At 44.5% G+C, this 26,837-nt stretch overlaps 1 protein-coding gene across 3 annotated transcripts in view; it reads left to right on the top strand.

The window, feature by feature from the left end:
* The first annotated feature begins 2,052 nt into the window (after positions 1 to 2,052).
* The window catches only part of pde7a (phosphodiesterase 7A), a 358,425-nt gene continuing 333,640 nt past the window's right edge, over positions 2,053 to 26,837 (top strand). The window contains exons 1-2 of one of the 3 annotated variants that reach the window (XM_085993047.1): positions 2,053 to 2,955; positions 3,079 to 3,261. In XM_085993047.1, the coding sequence (XP_085849173.1) occupies positions 3,118 to 3,261 (144 nt within the window). In that variant the 5' untranslated portion in view covers positions 2,053 to 2,955; positions 3,079 to 3,117. Of the gene's footprint in view, positions 2,956 to 3,078; positions 3,262 to 13,199; positions 18,074 to 26,837 lie in introns of those variants that run through there. The other 2 variants (XM_085993048.1, XM_085993046.1) reach the window with 2 other exon arrangements.

Genomic DNA, 26,837 nt, shown 5'->3' with positions numbered 1-26,837 from the left:
CAGGATGTATAACACGTAGCTGATTCCATATCGTCCATTTTACACCATCACCCAAAGACAAATTACTCCCTTTACTCAGCAATAAAAACATGTTTCAATAAATATTCCTTGAATTAGAAACCTTAGCGTTCATATTCCAGTCTGAGCATGGTCTGATTGAAAGGTGGGTGTGGTGGGTTTGCGGTCATCAGATTGGAGGAAAGATGCTAGGGTTACCAACCTCCAGATTTGTTTTGGAGTCTCCAGGAATTAAAGATTAATCTCCTGGGCACTGCTGCGAGCAACCCAGGAGAAAAATCATGGAGGCACTAAAAAATATATTTTTTCCATTTTCTTTGAAGACTTTCATATATGCTTTATAAAAAATATTGCAGATGGGGGATAAAAGGATGTTTGATTGGGCGGGAGGTCATGTGATGAAACCTCCAGGAATACGTCAAACTGGAATTGGCAGCTCTAAGGAAGGCTGACCCTGCTGGCTCAATGAAACTATTAATACGTTTTCTTCCCTTTTTTGAGCAGCCTCCTGGGGTCCCTTTAAGGACTGCTGGTTAGGCCACTCAAGACCCAGAACAACTGACTGGAGCATGCGTGGCGTCAGCTTTGGTGATTTGCTGACCAATATTGAATCGAGGTCCTACAGCCAGCGTTAGGATTAGGATTTGAATATGCAAGGTGCCTAGTGCCTGTTTCAGGCAGGTGCCCTGCACACCTACAAGTCACTAGCTTCCAATTCTGCTAGCCAGCGCACTTCCGGGGAGATCACCATCCCAAATTTGCCCACCAATGTTGATTTGATGCCCAAAAAATGGGCACAATGATGTTGAATTCTCTCCTGTAGTGTTTCCTCCCCTTCACACTATCTTACAATACTTTCATCTTCCATCTGAATGCAGTTGCCTGATACATACACATGTTACACATACAATATGGGCCGTACAATGTTTAGATATCTTTTACGTCTTCCTAACAATTTGAACTTTGTACCTCAACTTCTGTTTTCTGCAGAAGATTGCACATGACAGGAGGGAGCAACTCCACATGATAGGAGGCCTCTGTAACCTTTGGGCCTCGAGTAACTTTGAGGAAGCCAAGATGGCATAGAGGGAGTAAAACATGGTGAAGTGGGATGCCTCCTGCCAGCACATGGTTAGTACTATCATTCTCATGCTCTTGCTTCTCACCCTATTCACTCACTCACCAGTACCATAGCATACAGTGAGGCACCATGTTCTATGACTCTTCCAGTTGTAAGCTATACTTCTAGGTATGTCATAATGATTGCATTGTATACTATGTTCCTCCTGTTTTCTAGGTGGGTCACATGAAGCTGAGACAGGGCTGAGTAGGCCACACCTGCCCAACAGTCAGTGGCACTTGCTCCTACCCTAGGTTGTCTCAAACCTTTTCTTCCAAACTGTAAATAGAAGCTCATGGAAACTTTTTGTTAAAAAGTATAAGGAAGCCACAGATTGTATATTCACATCACTTTAACCCTGAGGCTGGATAATTGATTGGCAAGAGCCTGGGCACAGAACAGAGCTCAGTAACTTGACTATATAAATTGCATATTGCTCAAATTGATGACTGCTGGGAAAACTTGAATGCTTTTACAACAGATGATGCTAGAAAGAAAACAAGTAAATAAATTTGACATAGTTCTTACTAATATGTTGGGTAAGAGCCAACCAAAACTGCAGCTTTAAATTTGCATGTAATATCTTGTTACAACATAGTGGTTTGCAAAGTGTATTTTATGAAAAAAGCAGACTATACAGAAAGTCCTGTCCAGTAAGAAATATAATAAAATCAATTATTTAGTGCAATTGTACATTTTTGACTACCATAATCAATGCATCTTTTTCCACCCGTTGAATAATTCATGTCTGTGTTGTTTTAATAAGCTGCTACAAATCAAGGCAATGGTATACTCAGAAGAGTTGATAACATAAACACATTGTAAGATATGACTCATAAGGAGGTGGTTACCTACATTGATGCTCATCATCCAAAGGGCAAACCCAGATTGAAGGAATACCTTATGTGCTCTCTGTACGCTTTCTAGTACAGTAGTTCTCTAGTAACGTGGAAAGTTCAGGGTAGTACTCGCGTTTATCCAATCGAATTTCACATAACATTTTAAAAACCTAAAGTGTGCCAATAAGAAAAATTGGTGAAAAAAAATCCTATCTGTAATTGGTTTGTTTTATTTTCTGCTTTACAGCACGCACAGCATTTTGGCAGGTGGTTGGTTTTTGAAAGCAAAAAAAAATCGTTTAGGCAAAGGACTATTTGTTGAGCACTCTGTGTGCATGTTTAAGCAGCGATGCGATTATTCCGGTTTTATTGTTCAGTGATGTTTGTTGGTGGGAGCAGTTAAGAGATTGAATTGTAGATGCACACGGGCTCTGCTGCATTGCATCGCACCGAGTTGTATTGAGGCGGTCGGTGCTGCTCTCTGCATTACGGACACGCAAGAAGCTCGGGTCGGAGACAAAGTGCCGTTTGCAGCCCGGAGCCGGAGCTCGTGCCGTTACCAGGCAGCCCATCAGCTGAGCGTCGGCCAGGAGTAAATAATAAAATACCAATAATAATCATCATCCCAGGCCGGAGATGAAGTGTTTTGAAAGAGGCGGCGAGAAATGAGGAAGCGTTGTTCTAAAGAGGAAAAGAGAAAAAGAAGACGGGGGAAGGCCCTCGTGTCTGGGCCGTGCCTGGCTCTGCCGCTGATGGGATTTCTCAAATAGGCTCTGGAAGAATCGAAGGAGGGAGAGAAAACAAAAAAAAACCCACCAGGAGGCAGCGCACCAAAGATGGGACTGGGAGGAAGCCGCTGTGCCCGGGTGTCGGTGACTGAGATTGACGAGTGTTTGCCTTCACTCGGAAAACGAGATACCTGAACCTGCAGCAGCGAAAGGCGGCTTGGCGAGCGAGCAGAGGCGCTGCCTGGCGCGGGTGTGTGTGCTGTGTCCGGCCGGCTTCCTCAGCCCCGGCCCGTTTAATTTCCCTTTTTCTAAATGCCTGCCTTTAACCTGTTGTAGTTTTGCGATCGCTGCTATTTCTGCTTTGTTTCCCCAGTGCCCGTGTGTCTCGAAGGCCCGCTCCGTTCCCGGTTCAATGGCAGTATGTTACCAGTACCAATTACCGGTGCTGCCTCTCGACAGGCCGGTACCCAAGCACGTCCTGAGCCGCAGAGGGGCCATCAGCTTCAGCTCCAGTTCGTCCCTTTTCGGCTGCGCCAACCCGAGAGTCCTGTCACAGGTAAGAGGAGGCCGACCTCAGCTTGTGCCCAGCGCCTTTTGCCCGCCGTCTCTCCAAGTAAAGTTATTTCACACCATGAGTATTGTTTACCTGTTTCTACATGCTCAATTCCTCGGTCTGTTCATATTTTCCCTCCATTTTACACCAATTCGCCCCCTGTTGAACTCTCCTTCACCTTTATTTAACTCGTCTTTACTCGTATTATTCTTGAAGTCCTGTTATGGGTGCACATCATTTATATCCACCGATCACTTTAATGTATCTGATCATGTGCTTTCCCTTGGTTAAATTCAGATATAAAATGACTTGGTTTTTATTACAAGATCCCCTCTGTAATGACTCATGTTTGGGGCTATTGGCATCCAGTTCTGTAAGTGCTGATTGTGTGGGGCACCATCATCCAGCCCAATCCTCTTCTCACATGATTGCTCACATTTCCCTCGAGATTAGAGAATTGTTAGTTTGGGAGATGCTTATGCTAAATTTGGCACTTCTACCAATACACTGTTGAGATTGGCTAACTCATTACAGAGCAAGGTTTGAATCTGGTATCTTCCTGAAGTATTCTTGGTATCATACTACCCTGAGCCATTGGGAGAGTCTATCGGCAACTTTTTTCTTTTGGTCATTTTCTTCTTTCCTTGAATATGTTGATGCTGCTGGATGTGGGTGTATGCCCAAGAGATCATTCTTTGTGTGAGTCTACACAGGATATTTGACCATGGAAGTTATAATGAAGCTCAATCCTGTTCTCCACATTTTTTCAGTAGTAGTTTAAAAAAAATAATTCTTGGGATGCGGGCGATGCTGGCAAGGCTAACATTTATTGCCCATCCCTAGTTGCCCCAGAGAAGGTGGTAGTGGGCCGCCTTCTTGAAGCACTGCAATCCGTGTGGTGAAGGTGCTCTCACAATGTTGTTGGGTAGGGACCCAGCAACAATGAAGGAATGGCGATTATATGTCTGAAATCAGGATCATGTGTGACTTGGATGGCAACATGAAGCTGATGGTGTTTCCATGCTGCCCATGTCTTTGTAGGTGGTGGAAGTCGCAGTTTTGGGAGGTGCTATCGGAGAAGCCATGGTCAGTTGCTACAGTGTATCCTGTTGATAGTACACACTAGGGTCATAGAGTCATAGAGTTATACAGCACGGATAGAGGCCCTTCGGCCCATCGTGTCCGCGCCGGCCATCAAGCCCTGTCTAATCTAATCCCATATTCCAGCATTTGGTCCGTAGCCTTGTATGCTGTGGCATTTCAAGTGCTCATCCAAATGCTTCTTAAATGTTGTGAGGGTTCCTGCCTCCACAACCCTTTCAGGCAGTGAGTTCCAGACTCCAACCACCCTCTGGGTGAAAAAGTTCTTTCTCAAATCCCCTCTAAACCTCCTGCCCTTTACCTTGAATCTATGCCCCCTAGTTATTGACCCTTCTACTAAGGGAAAAAGCTCCTCAGTATCCATCCTATCTATGCCCCTCATAATTTTGTTCACCTCAATCATGTCCCCCCTCAGCCTCCTCTGCTCCAAGGAAAACAAACCCAATCTGCCCAGTCTCTCTTCATAGCTGAAATGCTCCAGCCCTGGTAACATCCTGGTGAATCTCCTCTGCACCCTCTCCAAAGCGTTCACATCCTTCCTGTAGTGTGGCGACCAGAACTGCACACAGTATTCCAGCTGTGGCCTAACCAGTGTTTTATACAGCTCCATCATAACCTCCTTGCTCTTATATTCTATGCCTCGGCTAATGAAGGCAAGTATCCCATATGCCTTTTTTACCACCTTATCCACCTGTTCCGCCACCTTCAGGGATCTGTGTACTTGCACACCCAGATCCCTCTGACCCTCCGTCTTGCCTAGGGTCTTACCATTCATTGTGTATTCCCTTGCCTTGTTAGTCCCCCCAAAGTGCATCACCTCGCACTTTTCCGGGTTAAATTCCATTTGCCACTGTTCTGCCCATCTGACCAACCCATCTATATCGTCCTGCAGACTGAGGCTACCCTCCTCGCTATTTACCACCCTACCAATTTTTGTATCATCTGCGAACTTACTGATCATACCTTTTACATTCATATCCAAGTCATTAATGTAGACCACAAACAGCAAGGGACCCAGCACCGATCCCTGTGGTACCCCACTGGCCACAGGCTTCCATTCACAAAAACAACCTTTGACCATCACCCTCTGCCTTCTGCCACTAAGCCAGTTTTGTATCCAATGTGCCAAGGCACCCTGGATTCCATGGGCTCTTACCTTCTTGACCAGTCTCCTGTGCGGGACTTTATCGAAGGCCTTACTGAAATCCATGTATACCACATCCACTGCGTTACCCTCATCCACACACCTAGTCACCCCCTCAAAAAATTCAATCAAATTAGTCAGACATGATCTTCCCTTGACAAAGCCATGTTGACTATCCCTGATTAATCCTTGCCTCTCCAAGTGGAGACAAATTTTGTCCCTCAGAATTTTTTCCAATAATTTACCTACCACTGATGTTAGGCTCACTGGCCTGTAGTTCCCTGGTTTTTCCCTACTTCCCTTCTTGAATAATGGTACTACATTAGCGGTTCTCCAGTCCTCTGGCACATCCCCTGTGGCCAGAGAGGTCCTGAATATATGTGTTAGAGGCCCCGCAATCTCTTCCTTTGCCTCACACAGCAGCCTGGGATACATTTCATCCGGGCCTGGGGATTTATCCATTTTTAGGCCAGCTAAAACCGCCAATACCTCCTCCCTCTCGATGTTAATATGTTCGAGCATATCACAGTCCCCCCGCCCTATTTCTACGTCTACATCGTCCTTCTCCATAGTGAAAACCGATGCAAAAAATTCATTTAGAACCCCTCCTACATTTTCCGGCTCCACACACACATTGCCACTTTTGTCCCTAATGGGCCCTATTTTTTCCCTAGTTATCCTCTTACCCTTAATATACTTATAAAACATCTTAGGATTTTCCTTTATTTTGCTCGCCAGTGTTATTTCATGGCCCCTCCTTGATCTCCTAATTTCTTTTTTAAGTATCCCCCTGCACTTTTTGTACTCCTCTAGGGCTTCCTCCGTCTTTAGCCTTTTGTATCTGCCAAAAGCCCTCCTTTTTTTCCTAATCCATTCTCGTATATCCCCTGACATCCAAGGTTCCCTGTGGTTTTTGGAACCACCCTTGACCTTTACGGGAACATGTTGCCATTGTATGATCTCAATCTCCCTTCTGAAAGCCTCCCATTGCTCCGATGCGGATTTTCCTACAAGTAGCTGATCCCAGTCCATTTTGGCCAGATCCTGCCTTATCCTATTAAAATCGGCCTTCCCCCAATTTAGAACCTTTATTTCCGGCCCATCCCTGTCCTTTTCCATGACCACCTTAAATCTCACCATATTATGGTCACTGTCACCAAAGTGCTCACCTACTAGCACTTTTTCCACTTGGCCGGCCACATTCCCTAGAATTAGGTCCAGTACCGCCCCCTCTCTTGTAGGACTTTCTACATGCTGGCTCAAAAAGCTCTCCTGGATGCACTTTAAGAATTCTACACCCTCTGAGCCTTTCACACTCTGACTATCCCAGTTAATATTGGGGAAGTTGAAATCCCCCATTATTATTACCCTATTATTTGTACATTTCTCTGACATTTGCCTACATATCTGTTCCTCTATCTCCCCCTGACTGTTTGGAGGCCTATAGTACACTCCCAGCAAAGTGCTTGCCCCCTTTTTGTTTTTAAGCTCCACCCATATGGCCTCATTAGAGGAACCTGCTAATATATCATCCCTCCTTACTGCAGTAATTGACTCCTTAATTAATATTGCGACACCCCCTCCTCCCCCTCTGTCTCGCCTGAAGATTCTGTACCCCGGAATATTGAGCTGCCAGTCTTGCCCCTCCCTCAACCATGTCTCCGTGATAGCAACAATATCATACTCCCATGTGTTTATCAACACCTTCAGTTCATCCACCTTATTTGCAAGACTCCTTGCATTAAAATAGATGCCATCCAGCCTTGCCCTTATATATTTGCCCTGTCTACCAAGCTGACTTGTTTTTTTCTCTATAATTGGCAGCACATCACCCCCTATTTCAGCTCCCCTCTGTATCCCATCCCCCTGCCAAGTTAGTTGTAGCCAAGGTATGCCAATGATGGAGAGAGTGGCTGTTTAAGCCAGTGGATGGGCTGCCAATTAAGTGGACTGCTTTCTCCTGGTTAGTGTCATGCTTCATTTGTCCAGGCAAGTGGAGAGTATTCCATCACACTCCTGACTTATGCCTTGTAGATGATAGCGAGGCTTTGGGGATTCAGGAGGTGAACCATTTGCTGCAGAATACCCAGCCTCTGACTTACTCTAGTAGCCACAGAATTTATGTGGCTGATTCAGTTTCTGGTCAATGTTGACCACCAGGATGTTGATGGTGGGGAACTTGGTGATAATGCCATTGAATGTCAAGGCGATGTGGTTATGCTCTCTTGTTGGAGGTGGCCATTGCCTTGTGTTACTTGTCACTTAACAGCCCAATCCTTGATGTTGTCCAGGTCTTGCTGCATCCGGGAGTTACCGGGTGGTGATCAGGAGCTGGAACTTTGTCCAATATTTTTCTACCTCTTTCTAGTCCAGAGGCACTTAGGCCCACTGCTGCCCCAGTTGAGAGTAGCTACCTTAGTACAAACTGGCAATTTGCCACTTGCAACGTTCAGTGTAGTTTCGCGTAGTTCGGGCCGAACCAGGTGTTTACTCAGTAGTTCGCACCTCGTTAAGGTGCAACTCTCTCGCATACTTAATGATCTCTAACTGGTGTTTGGTTGCAGCTTGCATTACTCAGCACTGACTGCAATAACAAACTTGTTAAATATGTAAATTATACCTCACTAAGGTCCAATTACTTTGTGTACTTAATCCACTCTAAATGGTGTGGATTATAGCATCATTAGTGATTTTTCTACCATCTTGTTCAATAGTAACAGCATTACCCTTTTAAACTGTCCAATGTGTATAGCGGGCAAATAGCGTTAGCACCAATGTGGCCGCTGTAAGTGGTGGGGACTGTAGTTTCTTTTTTCTAGTTTTCTAACCATTTTCCTTGCAGGCATTTCTGATTGACTCAAAGTAAAACTGCAGCAAATAAAAATTGATGGTTACATGATGGGAAGTGCGCAGATGTACTGTTTTTATATTAGGAGATATATAGCTATAAAAAAGTCTCATTTAGTATGCCCTTTTTGTCTCGCTTACTTCCTGCACCACAATTTTGTCATGCTTGGGTATGTGTATTTGCCATTGTTACCTTTCAGTCTTCCCACGTGGCACTGCAGGCAACTTTTATTTATAATTTATTTTTCCCTTCTATCTGCTTGTTCCCTGTAGGTAATGTTTTTAACTTGTTATTTCCTAGCACTACCAGGTAATTTTTTAATTTTGAATTTAATTTCATTTAAAATTTCATCATCTTGGCGCTACCTCCAAAGGCTTCACACCGCTCCCCTTACCAACTTCTTCTCCTCTGGGCCTGTCTGTCTTCACAGGACCTTGGGGCTCCCAGTTATGCTTCCCTCTTTTACCCCTTGTTGGCCCTCTGCCCTTCCTTGGGCTGTCCTACCTGGTGCTATTCCTACTTGGGCCTCAATTGCTTGCCCTCACTTTCTGCCTCACGTCTGTTTTTGATGCTGGCGTGTTGCCCTGTCATGTCCTTTTTTTGTCCTTTTTTTTCGTCCCTTCATACACAACTTTCCCTAGTTGTGTGTGAAGAGGCGATGCAAGCAATGTAGGTGTTTGAAAGAGGTGGGGGAGAGGGAAGATCTGGGGGAGGAGCAGGAGGGACAGCAAGGGGAGGGAATGGGATGGGGACAGAGTGGAAGGAATTGGTGGTGAGAGGATGGGGCATGGATGGGGAGACAGTAGACCAATGGGCAGAGCACAATACAGGGACAACCAGATCATTGGAAGGGATTGGGGAGGCAATGCAAACAAGGGGGTGCTCGAAAGTGAAAGGCTGAGGAGGAATCGTGATGTGAGGCTGTGGGATTAAATGTCAGGCAAGTGGTCTGGAGTGCCGCTTCATCATAACTAAAGCCTTTCGTCCCTGGTTTCATCATAGTAAATCTCTTCTGTGCTTTCTCCATGGTCTTAACATCCTAAAGTCTACCTAATACTGGACCTCATATTCTGACTGCAGCCTAACCAATGATCATGAGCATTGCACCTTTACTTTTGTACTCTCTGACCCTCTGATTCCATATGCTGGCAAAGTTATCTACTTGTCTTCTCACTTTTAAAGATTTGTGTTTCTAAACCCCTAAGTTCTTTGTTCTTGTCCTTTTAAAGTTTTATTGATTTATATAGTGTGTATATATATATTTTCACTTAAATAGATTATATTTATCTGAAGTGACTTGTCTTTTACAAATCCATTCTGGTTGTTCTTAATTAACCTACGTCTTGCCAGAAGTATTAATTTTATCCTTGAGAAGCTTAGCTGCTTAATCTGTAGTTAGTCAGATAATCTCGTTCTCCCTTCTTAAACAAAGGTGTTATATTGGTAATCCTCTGATTCTTTGACACAACTTCTCTATCTAGAGATGTTTGAAATATTGTAGTCAGAGCTTCTGCTATTTCCTCAGTATTCTAGGATGCATGCCATTAGGTCTCTGTGTCCTTTCCACTTTGAATTACACCATCTTTTTCTATATTACTTCCTGATCACAGAAACAGAAACCCCACAGTGCAGATAGAGGCCATTTCGGCCCATCGAGCCTGCACCGAAACATATCCCACCCGATCCCCGTAACCCCTACACCAACACATATCCCACCCTATCCCCGTAACCCCACGTATTTAATCCCCCTAACACTAAGGGTCAATTTATCATAGCCAACCAACCTAACCCGCACATCTTTGGACTGTGGGAGGAAACCGGAGCACCCGGAGGAAACCCACGCAAACACGGGGAGAATGTGCAAACTCCACACAGACAGTCACCCGAGGCCGGATTCGAACCCGGGTCCCTGGTGCTGTGAGGCAACAGTGCTAACCACTATGCCACCGTGCTATAGTTATCCTAGCTAAATGCTGCACCATCTCCTCTTGTAGCCTTTTATTCACACCTGAAACAAAGTACTCATTTAGTATCTCCACCATTCCTTCATCCTCCATGAAACGATTATCCGGTTTTTGTCTAATGTGTTTTTAAAATCCTTTATTATTTCCCTTTATCTGCCAGTCTTTCTTTATGTTTTCCCTTGGCCTAATTTTTTTTTGCTTCTCGTTTATATTTGCTATACTCTTATTATTAGCCCTAGATTTGCCACGTGCCTTTTTAAGTCTCAGTTTAATATTTCTACTCATCCAGTGAGCTTCAGCTTTTGCTGCAGCCCTTTTATTCTTGTGGGAATATGTCTGATATGTTTGCTGATCATCTCCTGTTTGAAAGTTTCCCATTGTTTCTTCACTGTTTTATCTGTCAGTTTTTCTTTCCAATTTATCTGGAATAGTTTCCTTTTTCGCTCATTAATACATTTTCTAGTCCAAGTACCTTTTATCTTTAACTGTTCCTTTTTTTTCAGGTTATTTATCTAACCTAATTATGTTGTGGTCACAGTTTCCTAGATGTTCTTCTACCCTTGCATTACCGATTTGCACCATCCATTAGAACTGGACTCGACTGCTTTCCTTGTTTAAACTAAAACTATACTGATCTAGAAAGCAGTTCTGCAATATATTGTAGAAACCTCTCCCCTTCTTTGCCAGTTATTACTTTTACCCGTGCCTATTTTTAGGTAATTAAAGTTACCCATTATTATAGGCCACTCTTATTTTTTTTTAAATCTCAAGATATGGGTGTCGCTGGCAAGGCCAACATTTATTGCCCATCCCTAGTTGTCCTTGAGAAGGTGGTGGTAAGCCTCCTTCTTGAACCGCTGCTGTCTACATGGTAAAGCTACTCCCACAGTGCTTTTAGGTAGGGAGATCCAGGATTTTGAGCAACCGACTATGACAAAACGGCAATATATGTCCAAGTCTGGATGGTGTGTGACTTGGAGGGGAATCTGGAGGTGATGGTGTTCCCATGCACTGCTACCTTTGTCCTTCTAGATGGTGGAGGTCGTGTGTTCGGGAGGTACTGCCGAAGAAGCTTTGACGATTTGCTGCAGTGCATCTTGTAGATAGTACACACTGCAGCCACGGTGTGCCGATGGTGGAGGGAGTGGATGGCCTGCCAATTGAGCGGGCTGCTTTGTCTTAGATGAAGTTGAGTTCATTAGTGTTATTGCAGCTGCACCCATCCAGTCTGAGACGAGTATTCCATAATACATAAATGGAGAGTATTTCTAACCAAATAGATTTAGCTTGTTCACTATCCCTTATATCATCCTTATGTTCTATTACTGTAATGGAATCTTTGATTAATACTACCAGTCGTCCCCATTTTTCCTAATCTATGCCTCCTGAATATTTTATGACCAGGAATGTTTAGTTCCCAGTCCTGCTCTAGCCTAAGCCATGTCTTCTCTGCCTCCTATGCTGATACAGGAAACTTTGGTTTATCCAGAGGTTAACTGTCCGGAATGCTCGAGCCACCGGCAAAAATCAGGAGCCGTTTCGTTAGGTTTTTTTTCTTTTCGTTGCTTTTTTTTCACCAGTCAGGCTCTGCAAGGTCTCGCTGAAGCTGTTGCTAAGCTACAGAGACGCTTGCAAGGTACGGCCGACTGTTTAGAAGCTGTTGCTAAGCAACAGGGTTTGTTGCCAGATACGGAGCTCAAAATCTCCGTATGTTTCAACATTAGCGTTGGTTTGTCCAGCAGTTTTGATGGGACGGCAACAGCTCAGTCCCGTTGGTGCCGGATAGCACAAAGTTTCCTGTAGCTGGTCACCAATGTTTCCCTTCCTAACCAACTTGCTCTGCCAGCAAGGTGAACTCCTCTTGGAATATGCATTCCAGGAACATAGGAACAGGATTAGACTATTCAGCCCCTTGAGCCTGATCTGTATCGTAACTCCATTTGCCTGCCTTGGCTCCATACCCTTTAATACCCATGACTAGCAAAAATCTATCGATCTCAGATTTAAAATTATTAATTGAGCTAGCATCTACTGCTTTTTATGGAAGAGAGTTCCACTCTTTGCATGAAGAAGTGTTTCTTAACTTCTCTCCTGAATGGCCAGACTCTGATTTTAAGGTTATGTCCCCATGTCCTAGGCTCCTCTACCAGTGGAAAAAGTTTCTCTCTACCCTATCCATTCCTTTCAAAATCCTGAAACCCTCAATCAAATAAACCCTTAACCTTCTATATTCCAGGGAATACAAGCCTAGTTTATGTCATTTCTCCTCTTAATTTAACCCTTGGAAACCTGGTAACATTCTGGTGAATGTGCGCTGCACTCCTTTTAAGGCCAATATATTCTTTCTAAGGTGCGGTGCCCAGAACTGTACACAGTACTCCAGATGTGGTCTAACCAGGGCTTTGTATAGCTGTAACAAACCTTCCTCCCCTTTATATTCTAGCCTTCTAGATATAAAGGCTAACATTCCATTAGCCTTTTTGATTATTTTTTGCACCTGACTACTACATTTTAGTGATCTGTGTACATGGACCCCAAAATCTCTTTGGACCTCCACTGTTCCTAGCTTTTTACCGTTGAAAAAAGTACTCGGATCTATTTTTTTTTGTCCAAAATGGATGACCTTGCATTTTCCTGTGTTGAATTCCATCTGCTACAGTTTTGCCCACTCACTTAATCTATCAATGTCTCTTTGTAATTTTATGCTCTTGTCTACACTACTTACTGTAGTGTATGTGCTTTAAGTCAGAACTACTTTTTACAGCTCCTGTATACTGTAGTACCGGCAGTAACCACACCGGTATATAAGCTGTGTGCATGCCTCTGTACCCCAGTCTACAGATTACCCTTCTCCAGTAAAGACCTGTTATTTGTTTATGTACAGCATCCGTGTAATTATTTATCCACTGAACCACGGATCTAACAGTGGCGACGAGTGTCGATGCGAATCTACCTGCAACATAAAACAAAAACAAACAAAAAAAAAAATAGTCGAGTCCAGGAACATGGGCGTCGACCGTGAGCAACCGCCCAGCAGTCAGGCAGAGATCCAACTTCGCTGGGGAGGCTGTGGAGAGCCGGGTTTTGTTCCCCAGCCACAACGAGCAGTAAGAGACCGACGACAGGTCGAGAGCAGACCCTTCCCGAGCAGCGGCGACTGGAGCCGACCGACGGCAGAGAGCGAGAGAGAGCCGAGCAGCGTCGACGGGGTAAGAAGAGGGTGAAGAGAGCAGGGCGCAGCCGGGGGTTGATCACCGAGCGGCGTCGAGGAAAAATACTGCAAACCGGAGAGAGAGAGAGGGTAAGAAACAGCCGGGTTCTAGACTGAGCGGCGTCGACAAATATCAAGGGAAGAACGCGCAGAGCACAGCCAGGGATCACGGGCTGATCAGGGTCCGCGGGGCGAAGCAAGGGGAGGCGCCATTGAGTCACGGAGAAGAAGGAAGAGCGCGGGAGACGCCATTTTGCGAAGCCGCAGTGGAGAAGACGGGCGAGCGCGGGAAGGAAGGAGAGCGCGGGAGACGCCATTTTGTGCCAGCGGAGAAGAAGGGGAAGCGCGGGAGGCGCCATTGGTGATACTTAACGCACAACCAAGGATGCCGAAGAGTGGCAGTATCTCTACGTTCGACAATGAAGTCGAAGATTGGGCGACATATGTGGAACGTATTGAGGTGTACTGCAGGGCGAATGAAGTGCCAGATGCTAATAAAGCACTGGTTCTGTTAAATTCCATGGGTGCAAAAACTTATGGGATACTGCGAAATCTAATAACCCCAGAGAAGCCGGTAAACAAGAATTTTGAAAGCATAGTAGAAATCCTACAGGACCACTTAAACCCCACACCGCTGCTGATAGCAGAACGATTTAAGTTCCATAAAAGGAACCAACACAAAGATGAAAGCAATGCTGAGCACCTAACGGAACTGCGCAAGCTATCGAAATACTGCCAGTTTGGAGCGGGACTAGCAGACACGTTAAGGGACAAGTTTGTGTGTGGGCTACAAATTGAAGGAACCCAGAAAAGGACCTTATGCTGGACAAAGCTTTCAGTATGGCAGTATCACACGAAGCAGCCGCAAGGGGTGCTGCAGAGATACAGTGGAGACCGCAAGAATATGGCACCAACGAAATGACCTATGGAACAGGGAAGTGCTATCGCTGCGGCAGAACAACACATGACCAGAAAGATTGTTGGTTCAAGGACCAAGTGTGCAGACAGTGTGGGAAAGCAGGACACATAGCAAGAGTCTGCAGGTCTGGGAAGAAAACCAACAGTAAGAAATCTCCACAGGAGAAGTACAAAAAGGTACACCAGGTGATGGACAGTGGTTCAGACGAACAGAAAAGTGACACAGACTCCGGAAGCAAGGAGCTGGGTGGTCTGAAACTACATAATTTAACCGAAATGGAGGATCACCAGACTATCTGGGTTACACTCAAGATAGACGGAGTCCAAGTGGAAATGGAATTGGACACAGGATCAGCTCTAACAGTCATAAATCAAAGAGACTACAAGCGGCTATTTTCACACATACCCTTGAAAGCTACAGAGATTGTCTTGAAGATGTATACGGGGCAAAAAGTCTACCCCAAAGGAAAAATAAGGGTGAAAGTGACATATAAAGGTCAGGAAATACCTAAAATGGATATATATGTATTGCCAAATGGAGGACCACCACTGCTAGGACGTGAATGGATCCGGAAGATACATTTAGATTGGCATTCTATACAGGCACTGAAGGAGGAGGCCAAAAAGGATGACGACGTCACATCTGGACGACTGTCAAAAATGCTAACTGACGCAAAAGAAGTGTTCCAGGATGGACTAGGAACACTAAAAGGAATAACAGCAACAATTAAAATAGAGGATAATGCAAGCCCAAAGTTTCTTAAGGCCAGACCAGTGCCTTATGCGATCAGACCAGCGGTTGAAGCAGAGCTGGAAGGGTTGGAACGTTCAGGAGTACTGTCCAAAGTGGACTGGAGCGAGTGGGCCACACCCATCATTCCTGTAATGAAGAGGTCGTTGAGTAATACGCCTGGGGAACCAAAGAAGGTCTGCATCTGTGGGGATTTTAAGGTGACAGTGAACCCAGTCCTTCACAAGGTGCAATATCCGCTTCCACGAATTGAGGATATTTTCGCCTCGCTATCTGGTGGTAAACGCTTCACCAAAATTGATCTAGCCCAGGCGTACTTGCAAATGGAGGTAGAAGAAGCTTCGAAACATTACCTTGCGATCAACACCCATAAAGGTCTCTATCAATACAACCGACTGGTGTTTGGAGTAGCCTCGGCTCCGGCTATCTGGCAAAGGGCGATGGATCAGGTCCTGCAAGGGATTCCAGGGACCCAGTGTTATTTGGACGACATCTTGGTCACGGGCGAAAATGACGGTGATCACTTCGCTAACTTGGAGAAGGTGCTCGCCAGATTAAAGGAATATGGGCTACGAGCTAATCGCCACAAGTGTGAGTTTTTCCAGAAACAGATCTCGTATTGCGGCCACGTCATCGATGAAGAGGGGTTACATAAGTCCCCTGACAAGATAGAGGCAGTAGTCAAGGCTCCAGCACCGGAAAATGTGTCACAACTGAGGTCGTTCCTCGGGCTGGTAAACTATTACCACAAGTTCTTACCAAATTTGTCTATGATATTACACCCGCTGAACACCCTACTGCAAACAGGGGTACCATGGAAGTGGGATGACGAACGTAGACGAGCATTCCAGAAGTGTAAAGAATTGATCACATCAGAAGAGGTGTTGGCCCATTTCAACCCAGCACTACCAATTCATTTGGCATGTGATGCATCACCCTACGGCATTGGAGCGGTGCTGTCGCACAAATTCCCAGACGGGTTGGAGAGGCCAGTAGCCTTTGCGTCTCGGTCACTAACCTCAGCCGAGCGTAACTACGCCCAGATTGACAGGGAGGCCCTCAGCCTAGTATGGGGAGTAAAAAAATTCAACCACTATCTGCATGGACAGAAGTTCACCTTGCTGACTGACCACCAACCACTTGTCTCCATCTTTAATCCTAAGAAGGGCGTGCCAGTAATGACTGCACAGCGGTTACAAAGATGGTCCCTGTTTCTAGGGGCGAGTCAATATGAAGTAGAATATAAAGGCGCGAGACAGCATGGGAACACTGATGGGCTATCGCGCATGCCACTGCCTACTGTGGAGGAAGCACCAGCAGCGGACCCTATCGAGATATTTTATTCGTCAATAATTGAACGAATGCCAGTAACAAACGCGGATATAGAGAAGGAGACCCGTAATGATCCGACGCTGTCACTGGTATATGAATTGACGGTGAGGGGATGGCCAACACATGGCGACTCACTGTTGCCAGCATTCTCATCCAGAAGAGAACAGCTGTCAGTATGCCAGGGGACAGTGATGTGTGGATCCAGAGTGGTGATTCCACCCAAGTTAAGGGAGAGAGTGCTAAATGAGCTACATGAAGGTCATCTGGGGGGAGTGAAAATGAAAAGCCTAGCTAGGGCTTGTGTGGTGGCCGGGAATGGATCAACAAATCGAAGACCTAACTAAGAGCTGCTTAGGATGCCAGAAGGTCCAAAATGCACCACCACATGCCCCTCTACACCCATGGGAGTGGCCCTCCTCTCCATGGCAACGGGTGCACATTGATTTCGCTGGTCCATTCATGGACTCAATGTTCTTAATAGCAGTGGATGCTCATTCAAAGTGGCCTGAGGTGATAAAGATGTCTTCAACCACTACAGAGAAAACGATTGCAGTCCTACGGACCATATTTGCCAGAAACAGTTTGCCAGAGCAGATCTGCTCTGATAATGGACCACAGTTTGTGTCCGACGAGTTCCAAAAATTCATGAAAAGGAATGGGGTAAGGCATTACACATCCACCCCGTATCATCCAGCCACCAATGGATTGGCTGAGAGGTTCGTACAAACCTTTAAGAAGGCGATAAAGGCCATGTGCGACGAGGAAATTCCACTACAGCATAAGATGGACAATTTCTTATTAGCCTACCGAAACGCGACACATGCAGTTACCAACCAGACACCGGCCATGATGTTCTTTAACCGAAGGTTGAGATCTCGTCTGGACTTGCTCAGACCAAATGTGCGAAGAAATGTTGAGGACAAACAATTCCAGCACATCAACGAGAAGCCGACGAGCTTCAATGTAGGGCAACCAGTCTTGGCCCGGGACTATCGAACAGAGAAGTGGCAACCCGGAACGATATGTACAAGGCAGGGGCCATTAATGTACACAGTAGATGTCGGGGAGAACATTGTGAGACGCCACGTCGATCAGATCTTAGCATCACAGGAATGCGTCAACCCCATGTCTCGAGTACCTCTGGATGAACCCGACATACCGATAGCATCTACTTCAGACCCAGTAGCAGTGGAACCCGATGAACTACCCGATGAAAGGGGGTCAGAATCGCCTCTGCACCAAGAACAAGAACCTCCGGAAAGGCGCTATCCCGAAAGGGTCAGGAAGCCGCCCCAAAGACTGAATGTATAAATGGACTTTTGTTATTGAATGTACATGTAAAAATGTAATTGTTATTTGAATATTAAGGGGGTATTAATCTAAAAAGGGAGGAATTGTAGTGTATGTGCTTTAAGTCAGAACTACTTTTTACAGCTCCTGTATACTGTAGTACCGGCAGTAACCACACCGGTATATAAGCTGTGCGCATGCCTCTGTACCCCAGTCTAGAGATTATCCTTCTCCAGTAAAGACCTGTTATTTGTTATGTACAGCATCCGTGTAATTATTTATCCACTGAATCACGGATCTAACACTTACCATGCCACCAATCTTTGTGCCATCGGCAAACTTGGATATATGGCTCTCTTGCGTTATCTAAATCATTAATACATATAGTGAACAGTTGAGGCCCCAGCACAAGTCCTTGTGGGACACCACTAGTCAATTTCTTCCAATTCAAGTACATATCCATTACCCCTACTCTGTCTTCGATCACCAACAATCTCCTAGCCAGGTCAATAATTTGCCTTCAATTCCATGAGCTAACAGTCTCTTATGTGGAACCTTATTAACTGCCTTCTGGAAGTCCATATAAACTACATCCAAAGACATTCCCCTTTAGCTACTTCAAAAAATTCAATTAGGTTCGTTAAACATGACCTACCCTTTACAAATCCATGTTGACTCTCTCTAATCAGCTGAAATTTCTCTCCGTGCTCACTCACTCTTAATTATAGATTCCAATAACTTCCCCACAACAGATGTTAGATTAACAGGTCTATAATTTCCTGGTTTCTCGCTCTCACCTTTCTTAAATAATAGTTACTTTTGCAAGCTTGAGTGCCAGCAGTTGGTGACACTTCCCGCACTTGTGATCATCCCAGACACAAGACGTCCAGGACCACCTCTATTGCGCAGGTACCGCACATAACGGCCTCACCTGTCCCCATACTAAACTACACCAAACTGTTAAGGGTTTAATAAAAATAAACACAGCAACTTCGTTTTAGGCCCTTAATGGCTGAACTCCCACGGAAGCTGAACATCACAGTCTACTGGGCCTTCGCACCTCATTCGCTGGCTACAGAATGCATTAGCCTAGTATTGTCTCAAACCAGACCCCCAGATAAGGCTCAAAATAAATAAATTAAACAGTTCTTGTTTGCTTTAATAATTGAGGGTGGTGTACAGTCCCATTTTCACAGTCATTCAGCAAATATATTTATTTATTTCCACCCCCCCCCATTAAATATTCTGTGGTACTTTTAGATTTTCTGCTCCTCTTTATGGCTGCACTTAATTCCACCTTTTTAATGCAAATGCAATGCTGTCACTAGAGTCCAAGTAAAACCCTAATGATGGCTGTGTCAAATTTTCATGCATTATATCCACTTTAATTGTTGAAGAATATCCAGCAGTACAGTTATAGATTTTTGTCCTACCCAACTTGGGTTGTATTTACAGATAGCATTTTGAGCTGCATAATACTAGAAACAATATATTGGTGGTGGTGGTGAGCATTTTGAAGTGATAAAAGTAGCACACAACATTGAAGTGTATTTGTACCAATACCTTTTAATAATCACACTGAAATGGCTGACTTTGTGTCAAGTTTAAATTCATCAAAACTCTGTGGCGTTGTTTAGTTGATTTGAGCTTGATGAGGTTGTTCTCCTTTTTGTTTGTGGCTGGGCAGGTTCATCCAATAGAAACTGACACCAAGTGAAGCTCGATGGCAATGTCCATTGTAATCAACAAATGTTACGCTACACTGTGCACATGTCCGTCTGTGTGCTTGTATGTGATTATTTATTTATATTCTTACCTTGTATTGTACATAAAGGAAAATGCATTAAAAACAGAAAATGCTGGAAATACTCAGCAGGTCAGGCAGCATCTGTAGAGAGAGAAACCGAGTTAACGTTTCAGGTCGATGACCCTTCATCAGAACTGGAAAAAGTTGGAGATGTAAAAGGTTTTTAAGCAAGTGTAGGGGCAGGGAGAGGGGGGTGGAGAGGAAAGAACAAAAGTGAAGGTCTGTGATTGGATGAAAGGCAGGAGAAATTAAGAGACAAAAGGGATGATGGTGCAAGGCAAAAGGAGATGGTAATGGGACAAGTTAAGAAACAAAAGATGAGTCTAGATGAAGTATAAATGGCAATGGCAGAATCATCAACAGCTGCCATGTGGGGGGGAAAAAAAGGGGCCGAGGTTATGGTCTGAAATTGTTGAACTCGATGTTGAGTCCAGAAGGCTGTAAAGTGCCTAACTGAAAGATGAGGTGCTGTTCCTCGAGCTTACGTTAAGCTTCATTGGAACAATGTAGGAGGCCGAGGACGGAGAGGTCAGAGTGGGAGTGGAGCGGAGAATTAAAGTGACAGGCGACCAGAAGCTCGGGGTCACCCTTACGGACTGAAAGGAAGTGTTTCGCAAAGCGGTCGCCCAATCTGGGTTTGGTCTCCCCAATGTAGAGGAGACCGCATCGTGAGCAGCGAATACAGCATACTAAATTGCAAGAAGTACAAGTAAATTGCTGTTTCACCTGGAAGAATTGTTTGGGGCTCTGGACAGTGGGAAAGGAGGAGATAAAAGGGCAGGTGTTACATCTCCTGCGCTTGCATGGGAAGGTGCCGGGCGAAGGGGAAGGGGTATTGGTGGTGATAGAGTGGTGGTCCAGGGTGTTGTGGAGGGAGCGGTCCCTTCGGAATGCTGAAAGGGGAGATGAGGGGAAGATGTGTTTGGTGGTGGGATCATGCTGGAGGTGACTAAAATGGCGGAGGATGATCCGTTGAATGTGGAGGCTGGTGAGACGAGGGGAACCCTATCGTGGTTCTGGGAGGGAGGGGAAGGGGTGAGAGCAGAAGTGCGGGAAATAGAACGGACACTGTCAAGGGCCGTGTCAACCACGGTAGTGGGGAATCCTCAGTTGAGTAAAAAGGAAGGCATGTCGGAAGCACTAGTATGGAAGGTGGCATCGTCAGAGCAGATGCAGCGGAGACGGAGAAACTGGGAGAATGGAATCGAGGCCTTACAGGAAGCAGGGTGGGAGGAAGTGTAGTCCAGGTAGCTGTGGGAGTCAGTGGGCTTATAGTGAATGTTTGTCAATAGCCTATCTCCAGAGATGGAGACAGAGAAGTCGAGGGAGGGAAGAGTCCGAGATGAACCCTGTGAAGGTGAGGGAAGGGTGCAATTTGGAAGCAAAGTGAATGACATTTTCTAGTTCAGGGCGAGAGCAGGAAATGGCACCGATACCGTCATCAATGTACCGGAAAAAGAGGTGAGGAAGGGGACCCGAGTAGGACTGGAACAAAGAGTGTTCCACATATCCCATGAAAAGGTAGGCATAGCAAGGACCCATGCGGGTTCCCATAGCAACACCTTTAATTTGGAGGAAGTGAGTGGAGTCAAAGGAGAAGTTGTTCAATGTGAGAACAAGTTCAACCAAGCGGAGGAGGGTGGTGGTGGAAGAGGACTGGTTGGGCCTCTGTTCAAGGAAGAAGCGGAGCACCCTCAGGCCATCCTGGTGGGGGATGGACATCTATAGTGAAAAGGAGACGGTTGGGGCCTGGAAACTGTTGGCGGAGGGTGTCGAAAGAGTTGCGGATGTAGGTGGGAAGAGACTGGACAAGGGGAGAAAAAATAGAGTCGAGATAGGAAGAGATAAGTTCCGTGGGGCAAGAACAGGCTGAAACGATGGGTCTACCAGGGCAGTCCTGTTTGTAGATCTTGGGAAGGAGGTGTGCGTGCTGTGTGGGGTAGGGGAACTATGAGGTTGGCGGCTGTGGAGGGAAGATCTCCAGAGGAGATAAGGTCAGTGATGGTCTTGGAAACGATGGTTTGATGTTCGGTAGTGGGGTCATGGTCCAGGGGCGGTAGGAGGAGGTTTTGGAGAGTTGGCGTTCAGCCTCTGCTAAGTAGAGGTTGGTTTGCCAAACAACAACAGCGCCACCCTTGTCGGCAGGTTTAATGACAATGTAGGGGTTGGATCTGGGAGAATGGAGTGCTGCAAGTTCAGAGGGAGGTAGGTTGGAGTGGGTGAGTGGAACAGAGAAATTGAGACAGCCGATGTCACGCCCGCAGTTTGCAATGAAAAGATCTAGAGAGGTTAAGAGGCCAGAGGGCGGGATCCAGGTAGAACGAGAATTCTGAAAACTGGAGAAAGGGTCAGCTGTGCGGGGGGAAGACTCCTGGCCAAAGAAGGAAAATGCATTACTGTTTATAGCATTTGAGCTTTGGTAGTTATTTTGATTATATAAAACCACACTTGATTGGGGAGAGGTTACTAAATTTGTTGATTTTAAATTTTAGAAGATTATATCATTATTGACCTTCCTCAGTCCCTCCATTTCATATTGCTGGGATTATGTTAAGAATGAATACAGGTTGGATGCAACTTTGGATCCAATTTTGGAAATGCTGAAGGTAAATTAATGTGGAGTCTATTTAGAGCTTTGAACCTGGGTTGAGAATGTAGAGCTTTGAACCTGGGTTGAGAATGTATCCGCCTTTTGTGTACTGTGTGGTATTGTTGGCTGGTGGTCTGGAGCATGGTTGTGATGTTCAACTGCTAACCTGTCATGTCCCTTTAAAGCTACTGGTCAAGTAGTCTTGTGGTCTGAGTAGTCATATCCAGGTAATTGTAGCAGTGTATAAATTCCTGAGGTGAACCGGAAAACAATTGTAACTACTTATAAATTTTAGGCTCCAGGTGCATGACTTGTTTTTAAAGATTGTTTTACATCTGTGACAAAGAGTGATACCTTGGAATGTGGCAGGTGGAAAATTCTTGTGCTACAGCCAATGTAGGAAATATATTGGAATTTAATGTTGAATTTGGCTTGTTGGGTTGTCCTACATTTGCCAACCTGAATAATAATAAGGAAATATTCTGTCAAATCGCCTGAATACAATACAGCATTAATTAAAGACTCTCTGCTTTCCAGAAATCAACAAATAACTGGTGACACAAAATTGTACCTTTTTTAATGCTACTATATTTCCCAACTCTACTCGAAACTGAATAAGAGTAGAATACAATCTCTAGTAACTATATAACTAGAGACCTTTTAAAATCAATTTTTACTGATGCATTTTTTCCTCCCACCGATTTAAATTCATGGATTTTACCAGGTTGGTGAATTGGTAAAAAGTGATTTCTACCCAATTATGACCTGCAAAAATACAAATCCTCCCTGGTCTTCGTGGATCCCGAAAGACACGCACATTGTGTGATGATGTCAGTAATGCGATTATGTATGCACCCCAGGACCTGACTTTTCGTGCAAAATTCTGGAAGGACATTTAAGTGCTTAGAAGAGTTTGATTGAGAATTTAGGTGCTGTCTCATGTCTGCCACACTTGATCTATGGTGCCGAAAGCTGTCGGAGGCATTACAACCAAATGTAATATGCTTGCACAATAAATAGGTAACACTCCAATTACTGCCCCTCCAAGCATCAGCCTGAAGTACACCACTGACCAACTTCCAAGAAACTCAATTAAGTAAAATAAGAATTAATATAGTTTTATAATGGAGATGAAACAATAAATAAATATGCATGCCCAGTAAAAGTTTTGTACTGATAGGCTCTGAAGCAAAATGTACAAAATGAAGTATATCTGATGAGCCTTGACCATGACTACAGCTTTATTATTAACACAATCGATATATTGCATACAATGATCATTGCACATAGTGCAAAATAACATTTTAGCACCAACTATTTCATATTTGTCAGATTTTTAAAACATTTGTGCTTCACGATATTATGGTGGTGATGTGCTAACTAAACATACATTTAGTAGTCAGCACTTTTCAGTGCACGATCCAATCACATACTATAAATGTACTTTACTGCTGCAATAGCTTGTTGGTCATGGAAACTGATATATTGGAGCATACTTATTTTTTTACTGCATTTTAGTAATGTTCAAAGTAGAAAACTGATTTTTACTGACCTTGTTTAAATTTACTGTTTTGGGGTTCTAGTGACAGCCAGTGGCTCAGTTGGTAGTTACCCTCGCCTCTGAGTCAGAAGGTTGTGGGTTCAAGTCCCACTCTCGAGACTTGAGCACAAAAAATCTAGGCTGTCACACCAGTGCAGTACTGAGGGAGTGCTGCACTGTTGGAAGTGCTGTCTTTCAGATGAGATGTTAAACCTGCCCCCTCAGGTGAATGTAAAAGATCCCATGACACTATTTCGAAGAAGAGCAGGGGAGTTATCGCTGGTGTCCTGGCCAATACTTATCCCTCAATCAACATAACAGAAACAAATTATCTGGTCATTATCACGTTGTTTGTGGGAGCTTGCTGAGCGTAAATTGACTGCCGCGTTTCCTAAATTGCAACAGTGACTACAATTCAAAAAGTACTTAATTGGCTGTAAAGCGCTTTGGGATGTCCAGTGGTCGTGAAAAGCGCTATATAAATACAAGTCTTCTTTCTCTCATTTTTTCACAGTTTTTGATGCTAAAAATAAAATCTGAAAAGCTCGGGTTTTTAAATAAGCAATAAAAACTGACTTTAAAGGTCCTTGTGCATAACCAAGCAACTGATGGCAAATATGTGCTCTCCATGTCTTTGGTATCAATGAAAAGGCATATAATTTCCTTCTTCAAGTAAAGGTTATACTAAGGGGTCAAAATTGTCCCTCCTATGTCAATTCAGCTTTGTCTCACGATATTTTCTGCTTCCTGCATGATTGTCGGTTGTTCCTGGTCGTCTTCTCTCCAAGTTTATCCCATGAATGTAGTTATACATTTGCTGTATATTTATTGTACCTCGAGGATCTATATTACAGAATTGAGTAAACACTGCAAGATCTCTCGGTCTCACTCTTTCCCTTAACAACTTTTCAACCTTCGCCTCTGATTAAGTGTTCCCTTTGTCAGAGTTTGTCGTTATTCTGAAATGTCTTTTTCCAACTAAGCTTTTCTCTAACTCTAAACTAAAAAAATGGGTCAAGTCAAATGTTTGTTTTTGTAATCTGATATCAACAGCTATCTGAGGGGATGTTATTTACTTCAAAGCCCCGTTTTAGGAATTTGACTTTGCTTTTTTCTTTGGGTGGGGGAGAACACTTTTGAGCCCTTTGATATGCTTATTGATGTGGTGCCAGTACATCTAGGTACCCAACCATGGTCAAGTGATTACATGTTGCAAAACTTGTCAGCTTAAAGGGTTTTGACAGGAAATGCTTCATTTTAGGGGATGACTGGCCACTGACCTAGACGAAAGGTTGCCATTTGTTCTCGTGGGGAATGGAAGTTTTTTTTTTAAGTCATGAACACAGGAAAAGCACAGTACTCAAACGTCATTCATTGTTACGATAGCAAAATACTGCAGATGCTGGAAATCCGAAATGACTCAATATCGAGTTCAACAATTTCAGATCATAACCTCGGCCCCTATTACTTTTTTACTTATAATTTTTTCCACCCCTTTGTTTTGGGTCCTCCTTTCCCCCCCGCCCCCACCCCCCCCACCCGCCTCCTCTCCTTTTGTTTCTCTCTCGCCTGGCAGCTGTCTCTTACCTGCCAGTACACTTCACACCTAATCTCAGCTGCCTTTTGTCTCCACGGGCCTATTACCATCTCGTCTGGCTTCGAATACCTTTTATTGTCTCTTTTTCTTCTTTTGTTCGATCGCAGTCTTGCCTTCGATCTATTTTCTTTTCTTTCCAGTTTTGAAGAAGGGTTTCGACCCGAAACGTCAACTCAAATTTCTCTCCACCTGCTGAGTTTTTCCAGCATTTTCTGTTGTTATTTCGTCATTCATTGTCTTGGCTTACAGTTTTTAAATCACAGAAACCCCAGTCCTTTTAAAAATTACTTAATATCAATACAAATAGTTTTGTAACATTTGTAACATTTTGTAAGATTTGTAACCAACATCATTAAAACAGATTATCTGGTCATTATCACATTGCTTTTTGTGGGAGCTTGCTGTGAGCAAATTGGCTGCCGCGTTTCCTACATTACAACAGTGACTACATTTCAAATAGTACTTAATTGACTGTAAAGCGCTTTGAGACGTCTGGTGGTCGTGAAAGGCGCTATAAATGCAAGTCTTTCTTTTAACCCTGTCCATTCTTCTTTCCTTCACCCCTATTTGTCCTACAGTGCCTCACTCCTCAGGGTGTCTGTGGCATCATGAATCATCTGTCGTATTTTAATGAGTAAGTTAAATAACCATAGAAACATAGGAGATAGGAGCAGGTGTAGGCCATTCGGCCCCTCGAGCCTGCTCCGCCATTCAATGCGATCATGGCTGATCATTCAAATTCAGTACCCTGTCCCTGCTTTCTCCCCATATCCCTTGATCCCTTTAGCCTTAAGAAATATATCCAACTCCTTCTTGAATATATTTAATGAATTGGCCTCTACTGCCTTCTGTGGTAGAGAATTCCACAGGTTCACCACTCTCTGGGTGAAGAAATTCCTCCTCATTTCTGTCCTAAATGGCTTACCCTTAGACTGTGACCTCTGGTTCTGGACTCCCCGACCTTTGGGAACATCCTTCCTGCATCTAGTCTGTCCAGTCCTGTCAGAATTTTATAAGTTTCAATGAGATCCCCTCTCATTCTTCTAAACTCCAGCGAGTATAAGCCCAATCGACCCAATCTCTCCTCATACGTCATTCCTGCCATCCCAGGTATCAGCCTGGTGAATCTTCGCTGCATTCCCTCCATGGCAAGAACATCCATCCTCAGATAAGGCGACCAAAGCTGCACACAATACTCAAGGTGTGGTCTCACCAAGGCCCTGTACAACTGCAGCAAGACATCCTTGCTCCTGTACTCAAACCCTCTCGCTACGAAGGCCAACATACCATTTGCCTTCTTAACCGCCTGCTGCACCTGCATGCTTACCTTCAGCGACTGGTGCACAAGGACACCCAGGTCTCGTTGCACTTCCCCTTCTCCCAATCTATTACCATTCAGATAATAATCTGCCTTCCTGTTTTTGACACCAAAGTGGATAACCTCGCATTTATCCACTTTATATTGCATCTGCCATGCTTCTGCCCA

The sequence above is a fragment of the Somniosus microcephalus genome, chromosome 7 (genome assembly GCF_052327205.1).
Source record: "Somniosus microcephalus isolate GS21.2 chromosome 7, FLI_Smic_1.0, whole genome shotgun sequence".
Taxonomy (NCBI): Eukaryota; Metazoa; Chordata; class Chondrichthyes; order Squaliformes; family Somniosidae; genus Somniosus; species Somniosus microcephalus.
This window is presented reverse-complemented; position numbering and strand designations above follow the sequence as displayed.